We start from the raw sequence: 22,097 nt of genomic DNA on the forward strand, positions 1-22,097 counted from the left end.
CTGTACTGGCCCTAGATCCCCGGCTAGCTCACTAGGTAGAGCATCAGACTCACTATCTCAAGGTAGAGGGTTCATGTCCCACTCCGGGTGTCACCTTCCCGTGTTCCCACCTTCACCGCCTGCAGGAAGGTTCTTAACGGGTACAATGTGATACCCGGAAATGGAGAAGAGGGAGGAAATAGATGGATGGATTAGATTTCTGTGTTAGATGTTGTTTCCTACTTGAATGTGTTGAATTATGAGATGATTTCAGAATTATTTATGGATTAATCCATTTTTGTTAATATTCGCCGGTTAGCTGAATTGAACGATTCTTGGTGATTATTGTGTATTAATTGTTGACAATTCACTGGTTTGTAACAGTCTGTGCTCGGATCTCACACCTTCCCTTTTATTTAAGATTGTTATATTTTACACCGAATTATTAACTAACTTAAATAAACCTTTTTCCAAACAAGACTGATATTTTGGTATTACCTATTTCCAGATTCTCTGGTGGTGCCCCCCGCCCCCCCCCCCCTTTTATTATTAATGAATAAGTAACAAATTTATTCAAATTAATCATTTTTCATTAATGAATAATTTTTGATATTTTATTAACTTTAAGTAATTAATGAATTACCTTCGGAGTTGTTAATGAGTAAATGACAGTTTACTTCCATTAACAATAAAACATTTTCATAAAATTACTTCCAGTGATTTATTACTTTCAGTAATCTATTACTTGCAGTAATTTAATGCTAATAACCAACCATAAATCCAAACAAGTGTATCAGATTAGGGTATTACTGTGATTTAGCTCATTTGTATGATTCATTTTTGTTTTTTCAAGCAACAATACATTTCGAGTTTATGTGACGTTTAACAATTGCTTTTCCTGTCAGGAATTCTGAATTGAATATTAATTTCTCTGGTTTTATTGATCAATCAAATGTTCAACGATAGCAGCAGGAACGAAGTAGCGTCTGTGTTGGTAGAGAATGTGATAAATATGTGCAATCTTACGTATTTGTGTCGGTGAGATCCCTGAATACCAAGATGTCATCCGAGTGGGACCAAATAAACGACAACAACAAGGTGAACAAATCCACACAAGAATGACAACATCTGCTTGTATCTGTTGCTGCATATAAAGAGATTAAAATGAATTAGTTTTCTGTCGTACAGCCATGCAGGCTCCTCCAGCTCGCAGAAGTACAGGGTCATGACCAAGCAGCTGAGCTCTGCTCTGGATAGGAACTCCAGCCAAGGCAACATGTCATTTTTGTCTCATCACGGGCCCCGTAGTAGGCGGGTTCTCAGAGCGCAAAGCTATTTGATTGACAGCCCTGTTCACGAATGAAATGTGAAGCTCGGTAGGGTCTGTTAGGTTACACCGACACTTCATTCAAGTTCGGTGGAGCCGTAGCGTGTGTGGTTACTAGGTAACGGACTTTGATAAAAATTAGAGAAATCTTAAAGTAAAGCTCGGTTTCTGTTCAAAACCTGTAATTGTCGGAGGGATCAACATCGTTGCCACCCTGGCTTCCCCAAGGTAGTTAATTTGACACACAAACACCCTGCAGTCGCTGCGATAAGATGGGCTAAAGGAGCTCTGCGTTTGAACCTGGCTTCTTCTCTTTCAGTGGTTTTCGAGAAAAGCTGAAGAAGAAGCGAGGCGCTCTGCAGAGGACTCTGGCGACAAACAAACATGAAGACGACGTCCAGGTAGAGTTTTACACTCCTAATGTTCACATCTGGTGTCGTTAGTTCTTCATCCTGAGCCTCGACAAGCCTCGACATGACTCGGAGGAAGTCAGGCTCATTTAGGACACAATCGACTTGAGAAAGGCTGGCAGACTGAAAGGCTTGTTGTTCAGTGGATCTCACTGTACTCGATAGGCTCTGGTACCGTCCACCACGTTCAGGGAGGAGAAGCGTCCAGCCACGATGCAGGTTGGTTTGGTTCACAGCTGAGTGTTTATTTAGGCTGTAGTTGCTTTAACAATCGACAATAATCTCCCACTCTTCTGACCCTCTTCCAGTTTTACAACCACTGATGCTGCTTTGCTGTTTGCTGTTTGCTGTCCACCTAAACTGTATGACTAAACCTTATAGTTTCTCAGACATTGGTGCTGTGGAGACGGCTCGATTATTATTATTTTATTCTTTACAAAAAGAAGAGAACATCAGTTATAGTCTGGCACCATGGTGTGCCTGGGAGACGACACACAGCCAGAAATATCTGTCTACAAATCACAGTTCTGATCCCAGCCTACTGTGGACAGCGGCAGGGTCCATCTGTCCCAGGGCAGTCACATACAGACAAACAACCAGGCACACTCACATTCATACCTAGGAGCAATTTAGCATCACCAATTAACCTCACATGCATGTTTCCGGACTGGAGGAAGACGGAGTTCCCGGAGGAAACCCGTGCACACATAGTGAGGACATGCAAACTCCACACAGAAAGGCCCCGGATCATACTTGACCCATGACCTTCTTTCTGTGAGGAGAGAGCGCTAACCACTGCACCCCCCTCCTGTCCCTTTTCATGTAAATACTATGCATGGGGCTATTCTAAATCACCTACAGGGCTTTTAACAGACCAATATTTCAGACCCATTTAAGGAGTACGATCAGACACTGCAACCTCTATTCCTGTTATATGCCTCCATTACACCAGGAGCTTGAGGGCAGTGAGGAAGACCCCGGAGAAACTTTGAAACGCACCTTAAAGGCTCAGAGACAGAGAAGGAAGAAAAGGGTACGTTTGTCTTTGCCGGCCTTCACTTATTCCATCAAAAGCAGTGGAGCAGACCTAACCTAGTTGGCTGTATTTGTGTTCTTTAGCTGCTTGAGCAGTCCTCGGTTCAGGACTATCACGATGACAACAACGGAGAGGAGGGGACTTCCACAATTCAGTCTCACAAGGCCCACAAGGAAGCATCCCATAAACTGAACCCTTTGCCACAATCTGCCACTGGTTCTCAGAAAAGTTTGTGCCACTCTCTCCTTTTAGCATTTCATTGTTCAAAAATACAGTGTCCATGTAGTATTTTACGCTTAATTTTTATGTCATTTGCCAATTAATAACATCGCCGAATAGTATTAAAGGAGATATACATTTCTGTAAATAAATGACTACAAATGTCCAATAACACTGGGTAACAAAACAAAGGTTTTTGGAAATTTTCAGATTTTTCAACTGATTTAGGACAATTTTGCACCGCTGAATCCGAAAAAGACGTCCGTTTCTCTCCATCAGGTCACGATTTTACGCAACGTTGTTTTGACGAAAGTCCGATCTGATTACATCGATTATATTTTTGTCATTATTGGTTGATTTTTGTTAATATTTCTTACCAGAAATAGATTTTTGAGAAAAAATCTTTTTCCAACACAGTGTATTAATTATATGTTACAAACTTCGATTTCTGTAAACTGAGTAATAGACTGATAAAGCTGGAACATTTAGCTCTTTTTGGGAGAAAGGATGTGGAGCGTCATCGTTGAGAATCACTTCTTCTTCCTCAATTACTTGTTGGAATCTTCCTCACTAATGTCTCCAAAGACAGGAACTGGATAGATCAGGATACTTGAGGCTACTCTGGTTCGTTCTGTTGATCCCAATCACATCAGTAGCAGTCAGGGACAAACCACAGGAATCCCAAACTTCACACAACTCTTCTTGTCTTGGCACAGACATGCCTTGCACACCATGTGTGGCACCCGAGCTTTGTGTTGATCGCCAAGCGGTGAATGGACTTCACTTATGTAGCACCTTTTTGCTGAGAGCAGCATGGTTCATCACATTCACCCATACATTCACACACCATTGGATGCTGCAAGGCGTTGTCACTCCAATGAGGGCAGTTTGGGGTTCAGTGTCTTGTCCAAGGACACTTTGGCATGTAGGCATGCCAGAGATGGGAATAGAACCTGAAACCTTCTGATTGGGAGACAACCGCATTACCAACCGAGCTTTGCCGCATACCAAAGTAAGCATGGTGAGCACGCTTTATGAAACTTGTGACTGGATTTCTGTTTTATTATTGGATTATTTTTGCAAGATCTTCTAGTCGAAGCCATTCTATTCAGCTGTAACATAAAAAATACCACTTAGTCAACAATTGGCGCATGCAAACTCTTCAGAGTTCCCTTATTTCAAGAAATAAGAAAGATTTTTGTATCATGCAAAGCGAAAATTGTTGTACAAACACAAATGTCAAAAAACATGTAACTGGCTTAGTTAGAAAAGTTGTCCTGATTGAGCAAAACCAATGTCGTTTTTGGATTCAGCACATCAAAATGACTCTAAATCAGTTGAAAAAACCCAGACAATTCTTTGGCTGTTGACCAGTCTAATCATTCTTTAAATGTGGAAGCATTTTAACTAAGAATTTGTAAACAATCACCTTCAATTTTCTATCAGATCACCTTTGTCAGTTACTAAACAAGCCTGAGAAATAAGCAAACTGTTTTCAATGTCCTTTGTATTCTAGGGCTCACCTCAAAAACTCATGGATCCCCCAGTTCCCAGCATTCAGACAACTTGATGACACTCCACTTGGAAGAGAAGCTGAGAGCTGCCATAGTAAACCCAGTTTCTGTTTTTGTCCTTGAATATATGTTTTTCTATTTGATCTTAATATGTGTAATTGTCGGTCTTTGGAAATAATTGTCATGTGTCCTCTTATGTCCCAGTCCAAAGCTGAGACTCTTCAGCAGCAGGAGGCTCCTCCTGAGCCAGTCAGTCGCCTGCAGAGCCTCAGAGACAGAGACACGAGAACAAGGTTCGACAGAGAGGTGAGCGTCTGCAGCCTTAAACCAGAAACTCAAAACAGAAAGCTAGTATGTGCCAATAATTTCAATCCCTGAATATGACTGCTTGATCTAGGCTGTCCTAATGCTGTTGCAATGGAGTATTTGATGTTGATTTACTTCCAAACAGCAGGTTATTTTCTCTTCTTCAACATCATTTTAAACATACAATCATCTGTAGTTCCTACATCGTTTCAGAAACAGAGCACTTGTTTATTTTTGAATTTTTTTCCCTGATTGGCCAAGTAAGTTGATATGTAGAGCATGAATGCACCATGAGAATTTAATAAAGGGAAATCTTTAATCTATAATTTTAGATATGATGCCAGCAGTGGTGTGGGCATGTTCATTGCTGTGCTGCATCCACTCTTCTTGTGACAACTGTGGGATGAGTCAAGAACTGACGAGACAAGCTGTTGTAGTTTTATTGCCCAGCACCTCCTCTTATCTGTTCTCTCTTTTAATTTGCTGATATCAAGATGAGTGGTTCTGCTCCCCCTTAGCCTGGACTACACATGATCTATGATTGTGAAAGAAAATTTAAACTTTTGTTTTCTTAGACTAAACGAGAGCAATCAGAGATTTCTGACGTCCACCAAAGGTTCCATCCGTCACTGGGGAGAACTTGGTGATAATCTGTCATGTAGTTTTGACGTAATTTTTTAAAATCCAGAATCTGGATCCGTAACAACATATTTCTACTCCATTTCAATTCCTCTTAAAAGAGCTCGGGTCCATAATAGCTATCTTTCTATATCTGCTCATTCTACGTACTTTCTTTTGTACAGGGTTCAGAGTGCACAGTTGAGTTAGTAGTGGTCCACCATTATAATGAAATCATCGGCGTATATTTACCTGTTCATATGTCTGTTAGCAAGATTACATCACAACTGCTGCAGGGACTTTGTCAAATGTGTATTATATTGAAATGGTCTTTTTATTTATTTTTATTTATAATTTTTTTTCCATTTGTTTCATCTAATTTTAATCGTTCCTTCATTCGAAATGGATAAATAAATCAAATCAAAATTCAAATCAAATTTTCACCACAGATAGATATTAGGCCGTGGAAGATTCCACTACATTTTGGAGGTGATCCGGAGTCCGGATTATGGATCGGGATTTAATTTTATAGACTTTTAAGGATTACGTCAAATCTACATGACAGGTTTAATTTCTGAGTTCAGGTCAACCTTTGGCGGACGTTAGAAATTTCTGATTGCTCTTGTTTGATAGTGCACAAGTTTTCAATCAGATTTCGATTGAGCACTTTTCTTGTAAATCACTATTAATACTTCACAGGTTGATTCAGACAGAAGTGGAAGACATGATGCCCCGCCGGCCCTCAGTACCAGACTCAAGATTCGAGAGGCAGCAAGAAGAGTAAGGCTTAACAGCCGGTTGAAAGCTGTTAATAGAAAAAAGATTTCTGTCCCTTCACCTCGTGTTTATTTACTCTCTGTAAATACAGGCAGTAACAGGACATCCAACTGCAGAGGAAGCATACGACTTTTTTACCTTCGATTTTGAGCCAGACCTGGCTGACAAGACTGAGAAGATTAGCAGGGAAAAAGTAAAGCACAGAAAAACAGCAGAACACAGTGATGAAGATGGAGAAGAGGAGCAGGACGATGCTGAAGCAGACGAAGATAATCAGGATGAAAATGGAAGCCAGGTATAACGGCACAAAGTACTGTACATAGCGTGTGTTCTGACTCTTTCTGCCTCTTCTGTACCTACAATCACAAGAGACTAAGTAAATGTCTTCATTCTGCCTTAGAGTGAACAAGCTCCTCTTGTAAGAAATGAAGAGGAGAATCTATTTGCCATCGACCAGTCACCCCAGGACTTCCTGGAAGTGAGGAAGGCTGAGTATTGTGGGTACAGAAAACGTACACAGCAAGAAAGTGAACTCCTGTTCACAGCAAGCTTTCGTCCAGGTGGAGTACAATTTTACTTGACTGGCAGGCACCTTTTCTGACGACCAATAAAGTGTTGCTGTTTACTTGAAAAAAATATATTTTCTTTAGTTCCGACTTCCATTAAACTCCCTGAAAATATGAAGCCTCGCTACTTAGAGGATGAGGGTCTCTATGTTGGAGAGAGGCCTGTTGTGTCTACTACTAATGAGAACATTCTGGAGAATCGCATTTTGAAAACAGACGAGGTAACATGTACCAAGATATAAAGTCCTTGTCTTTGGTTATTTTTGTCCATATTTTAAAACATAACATTTTGGGTTTTTTCTTGAAAAGGGAAAGAAATGGTTTGGAGACGATGGCAGGATCTTGGCTCTGCCTGACCCCATAAAGGAATCCTCCACTAGGCCACCTCTCTTCCACATGGAGGAGGACCTGGACCCTGCACTGCAGACCGTGCACAGGAAGGTCAGACTGCAGTGACTCATAAACTGAAAACATCAAGGAAAGTTTAGGTTAAAACTATTCTGTAACCTTTGTGTTTGCAAACCAGAGCTAAAGCTCACAGATTAAAAGCAGTTCTAATAAAGAGTTAGTGGAAGGATTGGTCAGATTACTGCTCTCTCTGATAGGTTAGGAGACCAGGTCCTGAGGGTCGGAGCTGCTCTGCCCCCCCAGGGTCCGGTGCATGGTCCATGTGAGAGGTTGGCAGGGGCAGAGCAGAGGGAGTCTGTGCTGATAGAGGAGATTGATCACAGAGAGAACAGGGTCCCAGATAATGGAGAGCTTTGTATGTGAGGAGCAATACTTAAAGCTCATTATGTTAACAGGAAGTGAACAGGGATTCCTGAAGTGTCTCACTTTATTGAGGATGATGGATGATGCCGTCATCAAGGAGGGAGACCGTCTGAGTAGTTTGGTTGAGGGATTTAGGGACAACAATGGTGATGTCAGAGTCAGTGCAGTTAATTTTGGGAAGTTTTACTGCAGCCAGGATTTGACTCTGATGTTACAAAGTGGAAGAAGGTAAAGGGTTACCAGGAACAGACCTTGGGGAACACCATGGGCCATTGATGTTATGTTATGACAATGTCAGAGAAGAGGAGGGGTGATGGAGGCCACAACTCTAATGAAAAAGCTGGTCCAAGTTTTTATATTGCGGAACTGCTTCCCTAATGGCAGCAGGACAAACAGGTGGTATCGGGGTGAGTTCTGTCCAGGGAGGTTTTGGTGGCTCTGCTCTGCAGGCGCCCAGCAGACACAGCATACAGGTGAGGAAGCTCAGCTCCGATGGTCTTGTTCTTCTTCATGAAGTGAGTGAAGCGATTGTGTGCAGCCTTTCAGCCGATTCCATCCTTCCTCAACAGCTGTTGGCTGCAAGTTGCCAGAAGAAGAACATGACAAATAAGTACAGCCAAACATCAAATAACTGCTGTCTTTGAATTCAGCAGCTGTTACATATGATCATCTTGAAAGCAGAGGGCTTTTTTGTGTTGGTCATGCATGATTTACTTACATATTTGGTCATGTAATGTAATATTTGTAGACGCGAGATACAAGTGAGTTTCACTAGCAACGCTCCTTTTCCAGCATCGTCCATGATTGTTGATGTTATTTAATCCTGCAGGCGCTGAAGTCCAAATACACAAACCTGTACATCGCTGGTGGAGCAGACCCGGAAGGAGACTACCAGCTTGATGTGGATGTTTCGGGGCTAATCTTTTCCCACCATCCACTCTTCAGTCGTGAGCATGTCCTTGGGGCTCGTCTGGCTCAGCTGTACGATCAGTACCTCAACAGGCAGCACAACAATCTGACAGGACACCTCACTGACAAGGTTAGACTGCTCTACATGGTGAGCAGTTCAGTCACCACCGGCTGGCTCTCTCTAAATTGTTGTATTGGTCCAAGACAGAGGTTGAGGGGTACAGAAAAGGTATACTCCACTAAAATCCCTGTTTCATTACATCAGTAGTACTCATTTACATGTATATGTTGAAACTAGGTTTCATTGGTAAAACTACAAAGTACATGTACAAGTATGTTTATAAAATATGTAAGCTTTAGACAAATAAATTACTTATCTATCAGGTACACAAATGCAGATTAAAATCTTTGAATATTAATTCAAATTGTGGCTCTACCCCCAAAATACTCCTTAATTATTTGCAGCTGAATGGATTGAGGAGGGCGCTGCACCACATGCTGGAGATCCACAGCGGGCGAAGCATCACTCAGGCTTTGCAACAGAGGATTTCTGAGTACAGTCTGGAAGTCAGGTTAGTTTATGTTACTGAAAAGAACGGCACCGTTTTTGCCTTGAAGCGGTCTTCTTGCGATGCATTTGTCCATCTGACCCTCATAGGAACACTCGGCAGCTGCGGGACAACGAGCAGGAGAAAGACAGGACTCTGCTCAAGAATATTGTTAAAGTGTGGAAAGAGGTCAAGGCCCTCAGAGACCTGCAGAAGTTCACAAACACGCCATACAAACTCTACCTCAGAAGGTAAATGCTGCATTCATTTGAACAGCTGTAAGTCGGCCTGTACAGTGGAAATGATCAGTTTAAGCCGCATGTCCAATTTTTGAATGCACAGCGTCATGTTACTGTATTACTCCATATCTAAAATGTGATGACGTAAATTCCAATTTGATCTCAATTTTGTGTGTGACTTACACTAAGTGATAATTTGATTTTATTCCGAGTGGAAATTGCCAGTAATTTACAGTTTGTCATATTTGTTTGTCAATTAGTCTACATTCTATTGGACTATATTGATAAAATGGGTTTTGAAAATAAAACCAAACAAATGACCCCTTAAACTAAACTATAGTAATGGAAGCATCTTAATTTGTTTTTGTTTAATTTAAAGCACGTTACAGCTTGAGAGTCACACAAGTGTTGGTTGAGTATTTCAAAAACTAAAGACATTAACTCGTGTAGTACAAACCCTAATTTCCACAATCAGAATTTTCAGACCCTAGTTGAAGCGTGCACATTTCATATAACAGACACAAAAACAGTTTGACAATCTAGTACATTTATCATAGAGTGCATTAGCGTCCAAATCCAAGAAGCAAAACACACCAATTTAGTCGTCTTTTTTTTTAACCTGCTGATTTGACACGGTGGTGCAGTGGCTAGAAAACAGCCTCCATATCCATGAGTTCTTTTTCTCCGAGTAGCTGATCGTCCTCTTCCAGTTGAAAGATGTGTTCATTGTTAACTGGTGAAGATCAAATTGTCTGTCGTTTTTGTCTTTTTACAATCCAAATCACATTTGCAGTTAATGTGGCGACTCTAAATGTACCTAAGTTGTGAGTGTCAGTGTATGATTGTCTGTCTCTGTGACCTGTCCGGGGGTCGCCTCCCAAACATACTAAGTTGGATAAAACGGTACAATAGATGGATAAACAATAATGGGTTGTATTGTCTATCACTGCTCTAGAGAAAACGTGGATCTGGAATCAGATGAGCGAGAGCATGAAGAGGAAATCCTGGCCGAAGTTGTGGAGTTGCAGGCGGAGGGGGAGGAGAACTACCTTAGAAAGTGGGCGGAGTACAACAAGCAGCTAGAAGAGTGGAAACTCTGGAGAAAGAAACAGGTGCCAACCGTTATTCTATTCTGGAGCTCAGCCTCGTCAACCGCTTTCTCCTGAACCCTCCTAATCTGTATTAATTGTAGTAATTAGGTCAGACCTCTACTTCTGAGGCTGCTTATTCATATCTACCTTGATCTGTTATTTGATGCTGTTTTCAGAAAGCCAAAAAGAAAATAAAGAAGAAGAAGGGCCAAGCACGGGATGACACAGAGGATGAGGAGGAGCGGGAAGTGAGCGAGTCAGAAGACCCCCCTAAAGAAGGTCCCCTGAAACCAGAACCTCCCGAGAAGCCCGACATTGACTCCATGGAGCAGTTGGTGAGAGAGAAGGTCTCAAGGATACGCAGGAAGCCAGGAGAGCCCATCTTGAATCCTCAGCTGTCTGCATCTGGAAACATCACCACAACTGAACTCTGCCCCAGGTATGAGTACAAGCGCCGAGCTCGGCTGAGGTTCTTTCATTGCTCAGAAGAAGCAGCCAATCACGGTGGGGCTGTGATGGTAGCACTTAATACAACATTAGGAATGTGACATTGGACTGCAGCTTTGGCTGACCTACTCATTTCTCATGTGTCAGGGCCGAGGCAGCTCGGAGGCAGGATGTATCAAGGCGTTCTCTTTTCATCAAGATCCTCTATAACCAGAAAGAAGTCTCCCGGACAGACAGCCGTGCCCTGAACGCCGATTTCAGGGTGCATTTTGGTCAGATCTTTAATCTCAAGATACTTAACTGTCCCCAAAGCATCAACCTGCAGGTACAATGGAGAAAAGCCGATTTTGCTTCTGCTCTCTCACGTCCACACGCTTGCTTGCTGCAGTCTGTCCTCACTATGTCTGCATGTTTGTACCCTGTCCTTGAGCAGGTGTTTGAGGAGGCGGGGTCATCGTGCTCCCTCCTGGCTCAGGTCTTCGTTCCTGTGCCGGAGCCCTCTGTTCTGACGGCTAACGTTCCTCTGGAGGAGTTTGAGTTCAGCAGCAACCAGCGAGTGATGTTTGATCACGAGGGAGTTGGAAGTGGTAATTGTCATCGTTTGACGTGACTTCAGATGAGAAGTGCTCACAAAATGTTTTCATTCTCTGAAACTATTTATTCAGCCACTTGTTTCAGCTGCCTGTCACTCGTTCCTCAGATGTTCCCCTCTCTTTTGAGGCTGACGGAAGTAACAGGCAGACCCTGTTGACCTCTGGGAAACTGTCGTGCTGTGTTTCATGGGCGATTGGGGAAGACGACATTCCACTGGCGCCTCCTGTTTCTCAGCACCCTGCTGGTATACACAGGTACTGACAGAAAATTCACTACATATTAACATCCATAGTACTGTTTCATTCATTTGCTACTCCGAAAACTTCCTTTTGCAGTTACACTACAATAGGTGGATTGGGCTTCATTAGAATCAGAAGGTTTTTACATTAGTTCAAGTTATTCAGTTATTCAGATATTCAGATAAGTTGAATTTCTTTAATCTCCACACTAGATTACGTAACCCTAATAACACAGATGACGACAACAAAACACACATAGATGATCATCTTTTCTGATTGTGTGTCTGTGTGAGAAACTTTAAATACTTTAAGTACACGTCATTAATACATACTAATTTCCTGAAGTTACTGTTGTTGTTGTTTTGTTTCAGTGGCCTGGGTCGTCTCGATGCTGTCACATCCATCGGGGCATCTGGACTCCATGACATGAAAAAAATTAGTGAGTGGGCCACACAGTCCCGCCTCGACCCCAACGATCCCAACAACGCCTCCATCATGCAGCTGCTGAAGGTGGATTTCAGAAGACTGCTCGGTGTTTTGTCTTTGTTTTGTTTTCTGAGAGTCATAGATCTGGTCTTGTCTGGGTTTTCAGGTGGCCTGCAGCGGGGAGGTCACGGCTCCAGAGTACTTCCGTTTGGAGCATCTCCAGGAGGAGTTTAACTTTGTGACTGATGAGGAGATTGAGAAGTCCAGAAGATTCCGGCTGCTCAGGCTGAGAAACCAGGAGGTTGCAGAGTTTCGTAACTACAAGTTTGTTCCTGCTCAGGAGAGGGAGGTTACTGAGAGGGTGTTCCAGGTTAGTGCCTCACAAATGTGCTGTACTGCAGAATGAAGACACAGAAGGTGTATATGAGACTGCTTTTCTTGTTTGTTTGAAATTATTTGAGGACTATGAAAAAAGATTGAAAGACGGAGACATAATTGACACGAAGGAACACCTGGACTCACACAGAGCTTTAGTGGCCCAATACCTGCAGAAGGTGAGCGAGCACATCTGATGTCGATATGTTTGGTTTTCCTTGTAGTGAACAAATGTCAACTCTTAGTGTCGTTGATCTTATTTTTCTTCCCCAGATCCGGGAATCTGTCATCCACAGGTTCCTTCTTGCTAAACATCACTATCTTCTGTCTGACTTGGTGGTCGAAGATGAAATACCGAGCATTGGGTAAATACCTCTGGAGGTGCCGATCAATATCTATCTGTCATTCTTTACAGCTGCCAGTCTTTTCAGTTTGCATGTACAAGTCTTTCTTCATTGTCCTCACCAAGTATTAATTCACTGCTACTTTCCGGACTGTAATTCATCATTTATGGGTATCGCTTGATTAATCATGCTGTCGACAACAATTGAAAATTGTAGTTTTATAGTGAAGGATAACCTTTAGCCATGGATGCATCAGTCAAATCAGCCCATCCGGAAAGGGACAGGGCTTACGTAAATCTCTCACTGATGTAGGTTGTTTGGCCTGGTGCTGCTTCAGTCCATTTGATCTCCAGCTCAGCTCTGCATTCCCCTGGCCGAGCAACGCTCCTCCTGGAACCAGCCAGAGTGGCACTTTAAAGCAGGTTTCACAACATGTGGACACGATCACAGAAAATCAGAAGTGATCAAATCAGTTGGCGTCAGGCCACACAGTAGTATTAATCCACGTCAGCACCAGTCATGTTGTTGGATGTCACTCATCATTGAAATCAAATGTTTACATTTATTTTCTGTTTCATTTTCTTCCATTTTTTTTCAATTTTTTTCCCAGTGGTCCAGGTACAGGGTATGTTTTAAGAGTCTTTTTGTTTCTTCTTCTTATTTTCCCATCCTCCAGTTCTCTTTTTCTCCCTTCAGCGTGCACCAGTGCTGTAGCAGTGATATAGCTCTTTGTATCTGTGTTCAGTCCTCTCAGGATTTTGCAGAAGTATTTCCCAAAATGAGCCCCACCACAGTATTCAGTTAAAAAAGTAAAAAAAAACATGATGAAAATAATAACAAATCTTTTAGCATTATACAGAAATGTGTTTGACGTATTCAATAAGATTTTTAAATGATGGGGGGAAAAAAAAAAAAAAAAACATTAAGAGGAACCTTCAAACATTCTCTGGAAACTTTTCCGTCTCACAATAAACTCTCCCAGGAGGGTCGGACAGTTTCAGGTCGTGTTGGAGTTTCGTCCAGCTTCGGCCTGTCTGTCAAGAAACATGGAGCAGGATAAATATGGGAGGAGCATGCTTGGAATGGATTTATAGAGAAAGTTGTGAAAACGTCTGCATATGTATAGTGATAGCCAGTCCAATAAATAAAGAGACTGTGGCGGCAGCTCTCGTTTCTACAAAAAGAAGATTCTAAAGAAGAAATCTAGTTTCAGCCTCAGCTTCTTGAAAAGATCATCAACTTGATTATTAAAGGCCGAGTGTTCATAAATTGAAATACTGAGATATTTGTAAGAGGACACAAGCTCAATGGAGGAACCTGGCATCATGATACAGAGTAAATTAACAGCCACTGTTGGTCTTCTCTGCATACAAAACACAAGTCTGAGCTCCTATAGAGTTGAAAGGATGATAACAAATACGTACTGTAACTGCTCAAAGGCTAAGTACAACAAACAATAGTGATGTCAGCATAAACGTGGACTATTACTATGATAACCCTCATAAGTAGTAAACAATGTCCGATCGACACAGACTGGTTGACTAGATAATTATTAAACAAAAAGTATTTGGAAGAGAATGTCCTCATAAGCAGTAGTGAAGGTTGTAGAAAGAGGTCAGCACAGTAATTCTTAGGTTCTAAACCCTCTGTAATGCCACGGAGAACTTTTGTGACGGCAGCAATTGTAATGTTCTTCCTGGAAGCAGACTGATAGTTTGTCAGTACATCATATGAGCATAAGTCCTTCTTCAGCCGGTCGTTTACCAACTTTTCAAGACACTGGCCAAATGAAGGAATTTTGGAATTGGCTTGCAGTGACATAACACTAGGTTTAATTAAAAATATAACACAGCTTTTATAGCTGGGGCCTCCTATGAAGTAGGAGGGTATATAATGTCTGGCACTGTGTGTTTTGAAAATTGTAAGGCATATATATCTGCAGTTATTTATATTCCTGGTGCCAGAAATGTCTCAAACTCCCTCTAGTGGTAGGTGGTGGCAAGTCATAAATATACAGCTCTGGAAGAAATTAAGAGACCACTGCAAAATTATCAGTTTCTCTGATTTTACTACTTATAGGTATGTGTTTGTGTAAAATGAACTTTTTTGTTTCATTCTATAAACTACTGACAACATTTCTCCCAAATTCCAAATAACAATATTGTCATTTAGAGCATTTAATTAGCAGAAAATGACAAATGATGAAAATGATAAAATAGATGCAATGTTTTCAGACCTCAAATAATGTGAAGAAAACAAGATCATATTCATTTTAGAACAACAAATAATGTTTTAACTGAGGAAGAGTTCAGAACTCAATATTTGGTGGAATCAGCCTGATTTTGAATCCCAGCTGTCATGCGTCTTGTCATGCTCTCCACCAGGCTGTCATGGTTCTTGTCATGCTCTCCACCAGTCTTTCATGGTTCTTGAGAGACTTTATTCCACTGCTGGCGTAAGAATTCCAGTAGCTCAGCTTTGTTTGATGGCTTGTGACCCTCCATCTTCCTCTTGATCACATTCCAGAGGTTTTCAGTGGGGTTCAGGTCTGGAGGTTGGGCTGGCCATGACAGGGTCCTGGTCTGCTGGTCCTTCATCCACACCTTGACTGACCTCTCTGTGTGGCGTGGAGCATTGTCCTGCTGGGAGAACCAATCCTCAGAGTTGGGGAACGTTGTCAGAGCAGAAGGAAGCAAGTTTTCTTCCAAGATAACTTTGTATGTGGCTTGATTCATGCGTCCTTCCCAAAGAGGAATCTGCTCAGTTCCAGCCTTGTTGCAGCTCCTCCAGATCATCACTCCTCCGCCTAATTTCACAGAAAGTGCAAGACACTGTGGCCTGTAGGCCTCTCCAGGTCGCCATCTGACCGTTAGACGACCAGGTGTTGGGCAAAGCTGAAAGGCAGGAGTACTGATGTAAGATAAAAAGTTAGAAGAGTCTCTAACAATTATTATACATTGGAACATTTTTCAATGTATCAAGGAATGTCTCCTTTTTTCTGACAATTCTAGTCAAGATTGAGAAATTTCTTCCAAATCGTACCAGAAGTTCTACCCTGACAAACAAAGAACAATGTTGATGCAGCTGATCTGAATCAGAACAGAATTTCTTTTCTAATAAATAAAGCAGTTTCACTTCAATAGCAATAACTTGAGCAGTTCCTTCAAGGCCATCAAGAGTCCCAGAGGGAGGTTCTATCATTGTGAAACTGCAAATACCTGCGGGGACTGAGTACTGCTGGTTTTAGCGCCCCCGTCTTACAGTTGCAGTGTGATATATTTATGTATGTATCTATGTTAGTGAGAGATCCGTAGAAGTAGTTGATTAATTGACTCGATCTGTTGACTGTGACAATCAGGTTTCTGGGAATCAACCTGTTCCAGCTGGCTGAACCGAAGCGACCCCTGAAACCACAGAGGAAGGAGAGAAAGAAGGTGACGGCTCAGAATCTGTCTGACGGAGACATCAAACTCCTGGTAAACATCATCCGGGCTTATGACATCCCAGTCCGCAGGGCCCCGAGCAAGTGAGTGAAGCTTGTTTACCCCCAGAAACTCCCGGGAGGCAGCTTTTTAAACTCCAGCCACATGAGCGGGAACCTTGTTTCATCTGGTTCTGTTTTTGCAGTAAAGCAGGGCAGTCGTCCCAGACTGCCATCCAGGGGAGCGACTGCTACCTCAGCCAGGTACCGGGCGCCTCGTCCTCGCTGGAACGCTGCTGAAGCGAGGTTCATAGGGCAAGTTTTCTGAGGCTTTTGTCTGTTGCAGGTACAAGTCAGGCCCTTTGTGGAAGTTTCCTTCCAGCGCACGGTACTTCAAACAACCACCGCTGATGGACCAAACCCATGTTGGAATGAGGAACTGCAGCTTCCATTCAGGTGGATTACTTTGCCTTTCATAGATTACTCCCGTCTCTGATAAGAATTGCTTATTTGCAGGAATGTTCCAGGATGTTCAGATGATGGGTTTTATGCTTCTGTGTGCGCCTGAATCTGGAAAACATTAGTGGCATCACAAAGTGAAAAGCATATTATAAAATGTTGAAAATGAGTTTAATAAAGAAGACCTTTCTTAACTCTGTTGCTGACTTGATATACTTTGTCTGCAGTGCTCCGAATGGAGACTACAGTACTGCCAGCCTGCAGGCAGTCAAAGACGAAGTCTTCATCAACATATTTGATGAGATGGTGTTTGAATCAGGAGGCGTAAGCATGCTTGACTCTTTTCTTTTCTGTCCTCACACACTGTATTCATGTCCCTGCTTCGGGGGTTGAGTTGCTTTTCAACGTGTAATTCTCCTCAGAGTGACAAAGACAAAGGTAAAACGATTCAAACACGTGTGGAGAAGCATTGGCTGGGCTCTGTTAAGATTCCTTTCAGCACCATTTATTCTCAGCTCAAGGTGAGCCTCTGCTTTGTTTGTTATCCGGAGATGTTTTCTGACCGCCTGACATTTTGTATTGTTTTTCATCTGGCAGATTGACGGCACATTCAAAGTAAACACACCAGCTGTGCTGCTGGGGTACAGCAAAGAGCGCAGCCATGGCCCAAATGGTGGATACGATATTTTACGGAGCCTGAGCGAGGGAGCGTTCATCACACTCTTCATCACAGTTGAACCTCAACTGGTGCCTGGAGAGTCCATCAGGGAGAAGGTGAGTCCATGAGGGTGAAGGAGAGTCCATCAGGGAGAAGGTGAGTCCATGAGGGTGAAGGAGAGTCCATCAGTTAGGAGAGTCCATGAGGGAGAAGGAGAGTCCATGAGGGAGAAGGAGAGTCCATGAGGGAGAAGGAGAGTCCATCAGTTAAGAGAGTCCATGAGGGAGAAGGAGAGTCCATGAGGGAGAAGGAGAGTCCATCATTTAGGAGAGTCCATCAGGAAGAAGGTGAGTCCATGAGGGAGAAGGAGAGTCCATCTGGGAGAAGGAGAGTCCATCAGTTAGGAGAGTCCATGAGGGAGAAGGAGAGTCCATGATGGAGAAGTAGAGTCCATTATTTAGGAGAGTCCCTCGGGGAGAAGGTGAGTCCATGAGGGAGAAAGAGAGTCCATCAATTAGGAGAGTCCATGAGGGAGAAGGAGAGTCCATGATGGAGAAGGAGAGTCCATCATTTAGGAGAGTCCATCAGGGAGAAGGTGAGTCCATGAGGGAGAAGGAGAGTCCATCATTTAGGAGAGTCCATCAGGGAGAAGGTGAGTCCATGAGGGAGAAGGAGAGTCCATCAATTAGGAGAGTCCATGAGGGAGAAGGAGAGTCTATCAGTTAGGAGAGTCCATCTGGGAGAAGGAGAGTCCATGAGGGAGAAGGAGAGTCCATCATTTAGGAGAGTCCATCAGGGAGAAGGAGAGTCCATGAGGGAGAAGGAGAGTCCATCATTTAGGAGAGTCCATCAGGGAGAAGGTGAGTCCATGAGGGAGAAGGAGAGTCCATCATTTAGGAGAGTCCATCAGGGAGAAGGTGAGTCCATGAGGGAGAAGGAGAGTCCATCATTTAGGAGAGTCCATCAGGGAGAAGGTGAGTCCATGAGGGAGAAGGAGAGTCCATCATTTAGGAGAGTCCATCAGGGAGAAGGTGAGTCCATGAGGGAGAAAGAGAGTCCATCAATTAGGAGAGTCCATGAGGGAGAAGTAGAGTCCATCGGGGAGAAGGAGAGTCCATCAGTTAGGAGAGTCCATCGGGGAGAAGGAGAGTCTATCAGTTAGGAGAGTCCATGAGGGAGAAGGAGAGTCTATCGGTTAGGAGAGTCCATCGGGGAGAAGGAGAGTCCATGAGGGAGAAGGAGAGTCCATCATTTAGGAGAGTCCATCAGGGAGAAGGTGAGTTCATGAGGGAGAAGGAGAGTCCATGAGGGAGAAGGAGAGTCCATGAGGGAGAAGGAGAGTCCATCATTTAGGAGAGTCCATCATTTAGGAGAGTCCATCATTTAGGAGAGTCCATCATTTAGGAGAGTCCATCAGGGAGAAGGAGAGTCCATCAGCACAGACGCTCCTGCATTGGAATTCATTCTCTACCCATATCTGTGTTGTTTCCACTCTGTTCATCAGTTTCTTCCTTCAAACATTTTCTATTCTACTTTTTTGTTTCAATTTAAATTTCCATCCATCCATCCATCATCCATCCTTCCATCCATCCATCATCCATCCATCCATCCATCCATCCATCCACCATCCATCCAGTGTTTGACACTCTGGAGGTGGTTATTGCTCTTTCTGTGGAGAACAGGTTGTGACCCCTCGGCGTTGAGAGAGCGTTGGTGATACTCAGACATGTAGCTGCTATTGTGGAGCCGCGTTTCTTCCAGAACACTTCCTTCATGTTTTAACTTGTTGAGGACTTAGGATGTCCGTTGGGTGTGCAGTGCACTATGGGAAATCCTGGAGGTTTCAATCTATTTTTCTATTTATCAGATCATATTTTTCTGTTTGCCATCTTAATGTGTCACTGATTTGTTTTTGCTGCGCTGCACGGTAGATGAAGGAAATGAAGGTAACTGTTGGATCACGTCTCCCTTGTCTGTCCTCCAGTTCCCCCAGTTATCGTCTCCTCATCCTGACAGCACACTGTCCTGTTTATTTATTCGTCTTGGATGTCTTCCTGTGCAGTCACATGACCTGTTCTTGCAGTTTGACAGCCAGGAGGATGAGAGGTTACTGCAGGCTTCAGACAGATTTGAGAAGGAGGCAGCGCAGGGCTACCCGGACCGGCCCTGCATCACCACGGTCATAGACCTCAACGGGAAAACGGTCTTCATCACACGCTTCATCCGGCCACTGAAACCCCCTCAGGAGTTTCTGGACGCGTTCCCTAATAACCCTCAGGAGGCCACGGTCAGTCTGATTGAGCCACCAAGGAAGTGATTCTTCTTGAAAAGACCCTGGAATTGACTTTTATTTTGCTGTCAAACAAAACAGACCCTGGTTGCCAGGTTTGTCTCGCTCATTCCTTCCCTGCCGGACCGAGTTTCATTTTCTGGGTCCTGCGACCTTTGGAGCACCTGTGATGTGAGTCGGCACGCTGTCCGATGGCTGGGATTGAGGGCGGGTGGAGGTGAATGCCAATCTTTTACCAACGTCTGTCTTTTTCTTTTCTGTTTAGCAATTCTTCACGTTCCTAGCAGGAGACGAAGAAGAACACGCCGTGCTGCTGTGCAACTACTTCCTGTTTATGGGCAAGCGAGCCTGGCTTATAATCGGGAGTGCCATACCGGAGGTGTGTGACTTTCATCTGTTGAACCTGGAATTGTTTGAAGTATTCCATGTTGAGCTCCTTGTTTGTTCCCAGGGGCCGACAGCGTATGTCCTCACCTTGGAGCAGAGCCGCTACCTGATCTGGAACCCGAGCAGCGGCCAGTACTACGGCCAGTACGACACCTTCTGTCCGCTGCAGGCCATCGGCTGCCTGGTCAGCGCTGACAATGTGAGTCACCACAGAGCGCTCTTCCTCCGCTCCGGGCGTCATTATTCTTGGACTGGTTGTGTCATCGGCTGTTCCCTGTTCAGGTTTGGTTCAACATTCAGCAGCACACGACCCCTACGAGGATGAGTTTTGACGTCACAAAAGCCAGTTTTTGGAAACCCTTTTTCTCCCGCTCCTTCTCCCACCCTGGCTTGTCGAGTGTTCAGGTGAGGTTTCAACAGTTACGGACAGAGTGGATGTATTTTCTCACATTTTTATTCACTTTCCCTCCGTCTGTACTTCCTATCCAGCCAGATAAGCTGGTGTATCGGCGCACAGACAAAGCAGCTGCAGGGGAGCTTCAGGACAGGCAAGTAATACAACATGAGGCTTTTCTTCCCACTGCGTCACAGTTTACGACAATATGATGAACAGAAGACACGTATCCTCTCCTCTGTGTAGACTTGAGAAGATTCTGAAGGAGAAGATCATGGAGTGGCGCCCCCGTCAGCCAACACGCTGGAATCGCTACTGCACCTCCGCCCTGAAACACTTCCTGCCCAGACTGGAGCAGAGTGTGGGGCAGGACATGGCAGACACTCACTGCCATGACCTGCAGAAAATGCTGGGCGACTACAAGGTGAATCCACAAACCAGATCCACTGGAGAACAGCCGCGACGTCCAACAGTCCCTGCTCCATAAGAGCCCGAGGATTTGATTGTAAATGAAAGTCTCTGTGTGTGTCTGTAGATCTCCGGGTTCCCTCTGCACCTGCCGTTCTCCGAGGTGCGGCCCATCGTGGAGGCGGTGCACAGCACTGGAGTTCACAACGTTCAGGCACCAAACGTGGAGTTTGCTTTAGCCGTGTACGTGCATCCTTACCCCAACAACGTCCTGTCTGTGTGGGTGTATCTGGCCTCACTCCTCTGCACCTGAGGGACTGAGGGACTCCTGGTACTCCACATGCTGCACTTGTGTTTGAAGCAAGAGGAGCAGGTATCAGCCCCCACCTGGGAAACGGAGCATCCCGGCCATGTTAGCGTTCAACGCTTGAGCCTTCACGTTGTCAACCAGCTGCTTCTCAGGGTGCGTCCCAATAGTCCCTCCTGTCTCCTTTCCTAGCCACTTTTCCTAAACCCCTGAAGTGTTTAAGTGGCGGCCATGATAAGGACGGTTGGAATTCTCTACAAGAGCGTTCAGGGAAACTCAGGATGACTGAAAAAGGAGCAGATCATAAGTTACCAAAGTAATAATCTGCCTAGAACAACTTGAAATCCTCTAGAACCCAGATCCCAACTAGGAATGTTCTGGATGTTGTAGAACCAACACAGTAAAGGAACTTTTAGTTCAGCCTATTCTCACTCTGATTGGTTCTTTATTCACCTGCAGCTGTTTCCCTTTAGTTCCTCTTTTCCTTTGATTTACAGTCAAACTTTTGAGAAAATTAGTTCAGAAATTAGTTTTTTCACCTAATTGAAATGCTGTCCGACTGTCAAAACATGATCGCCTTTTCCTAACTCCTTTAGGAAGTCTCCTAACTCCTTTAGGAAGCCTCCTAACACCTTTCCTAACTCCTTTAGGAAGCCTCCTAACACCTTTCACTAACTCCTTCAGGAAGTCTCCTAACACCTTTCACTAACTCCTTTAGGAAGCCCCCTAACACCTTTCCTTAACTCCTTTAGGAAGCCTCCTAACACCTTTCACTAACTCCTTTAGGAAGCCTCCTAACACCTTTCACTAACTCCTTTAGGAAGCCCCCTAACACCTTTCCTTAACTCCTTTAGGAAGCCTCCTAACACCTTTCACTAACTCCTTTAGGAAGCCCCCTAACACCTTTCCTTAACTCCTTTAGGAAGCCTCCTAACACCTTTCACTAACTCCTTTAGGAAGCCCCCTAACACCTTTACTTAACTCCTTTAGGAAGCCTCCTAACACCTTTCACTAACTCCTTTAGGAAGCCTCCTAACA

General features: G+C 43.8%; 1 protein-coding gene across 1 annotated transcript; it reads left to right on the plus strand.

Moving 5' to 3' along the window:
* The first annotated feature begins 1,385 nt into the window (after nt 1-1,385).
* On the plus strand, nt 1,386-21,746 carry cc2d2a (coiled-coil and C2 domain containing 2A). Its single transcript, XM_080473728.1, has 40 exons — nt 1,386-1,534; nt 1,626-1,707; nt 1,882-1,935; nt 2,669-2,749; nt 2,836-2,980; nt 4,488-4,579; nt 4,690-4,791; nt 6,109-6,189; nt 6,278-6,481; nt 6,587-6,746; nt 6,837-6,973; nt 7,062-7,193; nt 8,353-8,562; nt 8,898-9,004; nt 9,091-9,231; nt 10,175-10,331; nt 10,487-10,749; nt 10,905-11,082; nt 11,191-11,344; nt 11,458-11,605; nt 11,962-12,100; nt 12,183-12,386; nt 12,478-12,570; nt 12,665-12,756; nt 13,346-13,360; nt 16,094-16,261; nt 16,363-16,420; nt 16,503-16,612; nt 16,843-16,939; nt 17,038-17,136; nt 17,213-17,389; nt 19,205-19,219; nt 19,357-19,560; nt 19,645-19,734; nt 19,829-19,942; nt 20,015-20,149; nt 20,233-20,355; nt 20,440-20,498; nt 20,591-20,768; nt 20,880-21,746. The coding sequence occupies exons 3-40, from the start codon at nt 1,930-1,932 to the stop codon at nt 21,063-21,065; spliced, it is 4,854 nt and encodes a 1,617-aa protein (XP_080329854.1). The 5' UTR covers nt 1,386-1,534; nt 1,626-1,707; nt 1,882-1,929; the 3' UTR covers nt 21,066-21,746.
* The last annotated feature ends 351 nt before the right edge of the window (nt 21,747-22,097 follow it).

This window comes from Lipophrys pholis (genome assembly GCF_963383615.2).
Source record: "Lipophrys pholis genome assembly, chromosome: 10".
Taxonomy (NCBI): Eukaryota; Metazoa; Chordata; class Actinopteri; order Blenniiformes; family Blenniidae; genus Lipophrys; species Lipophrys pholis.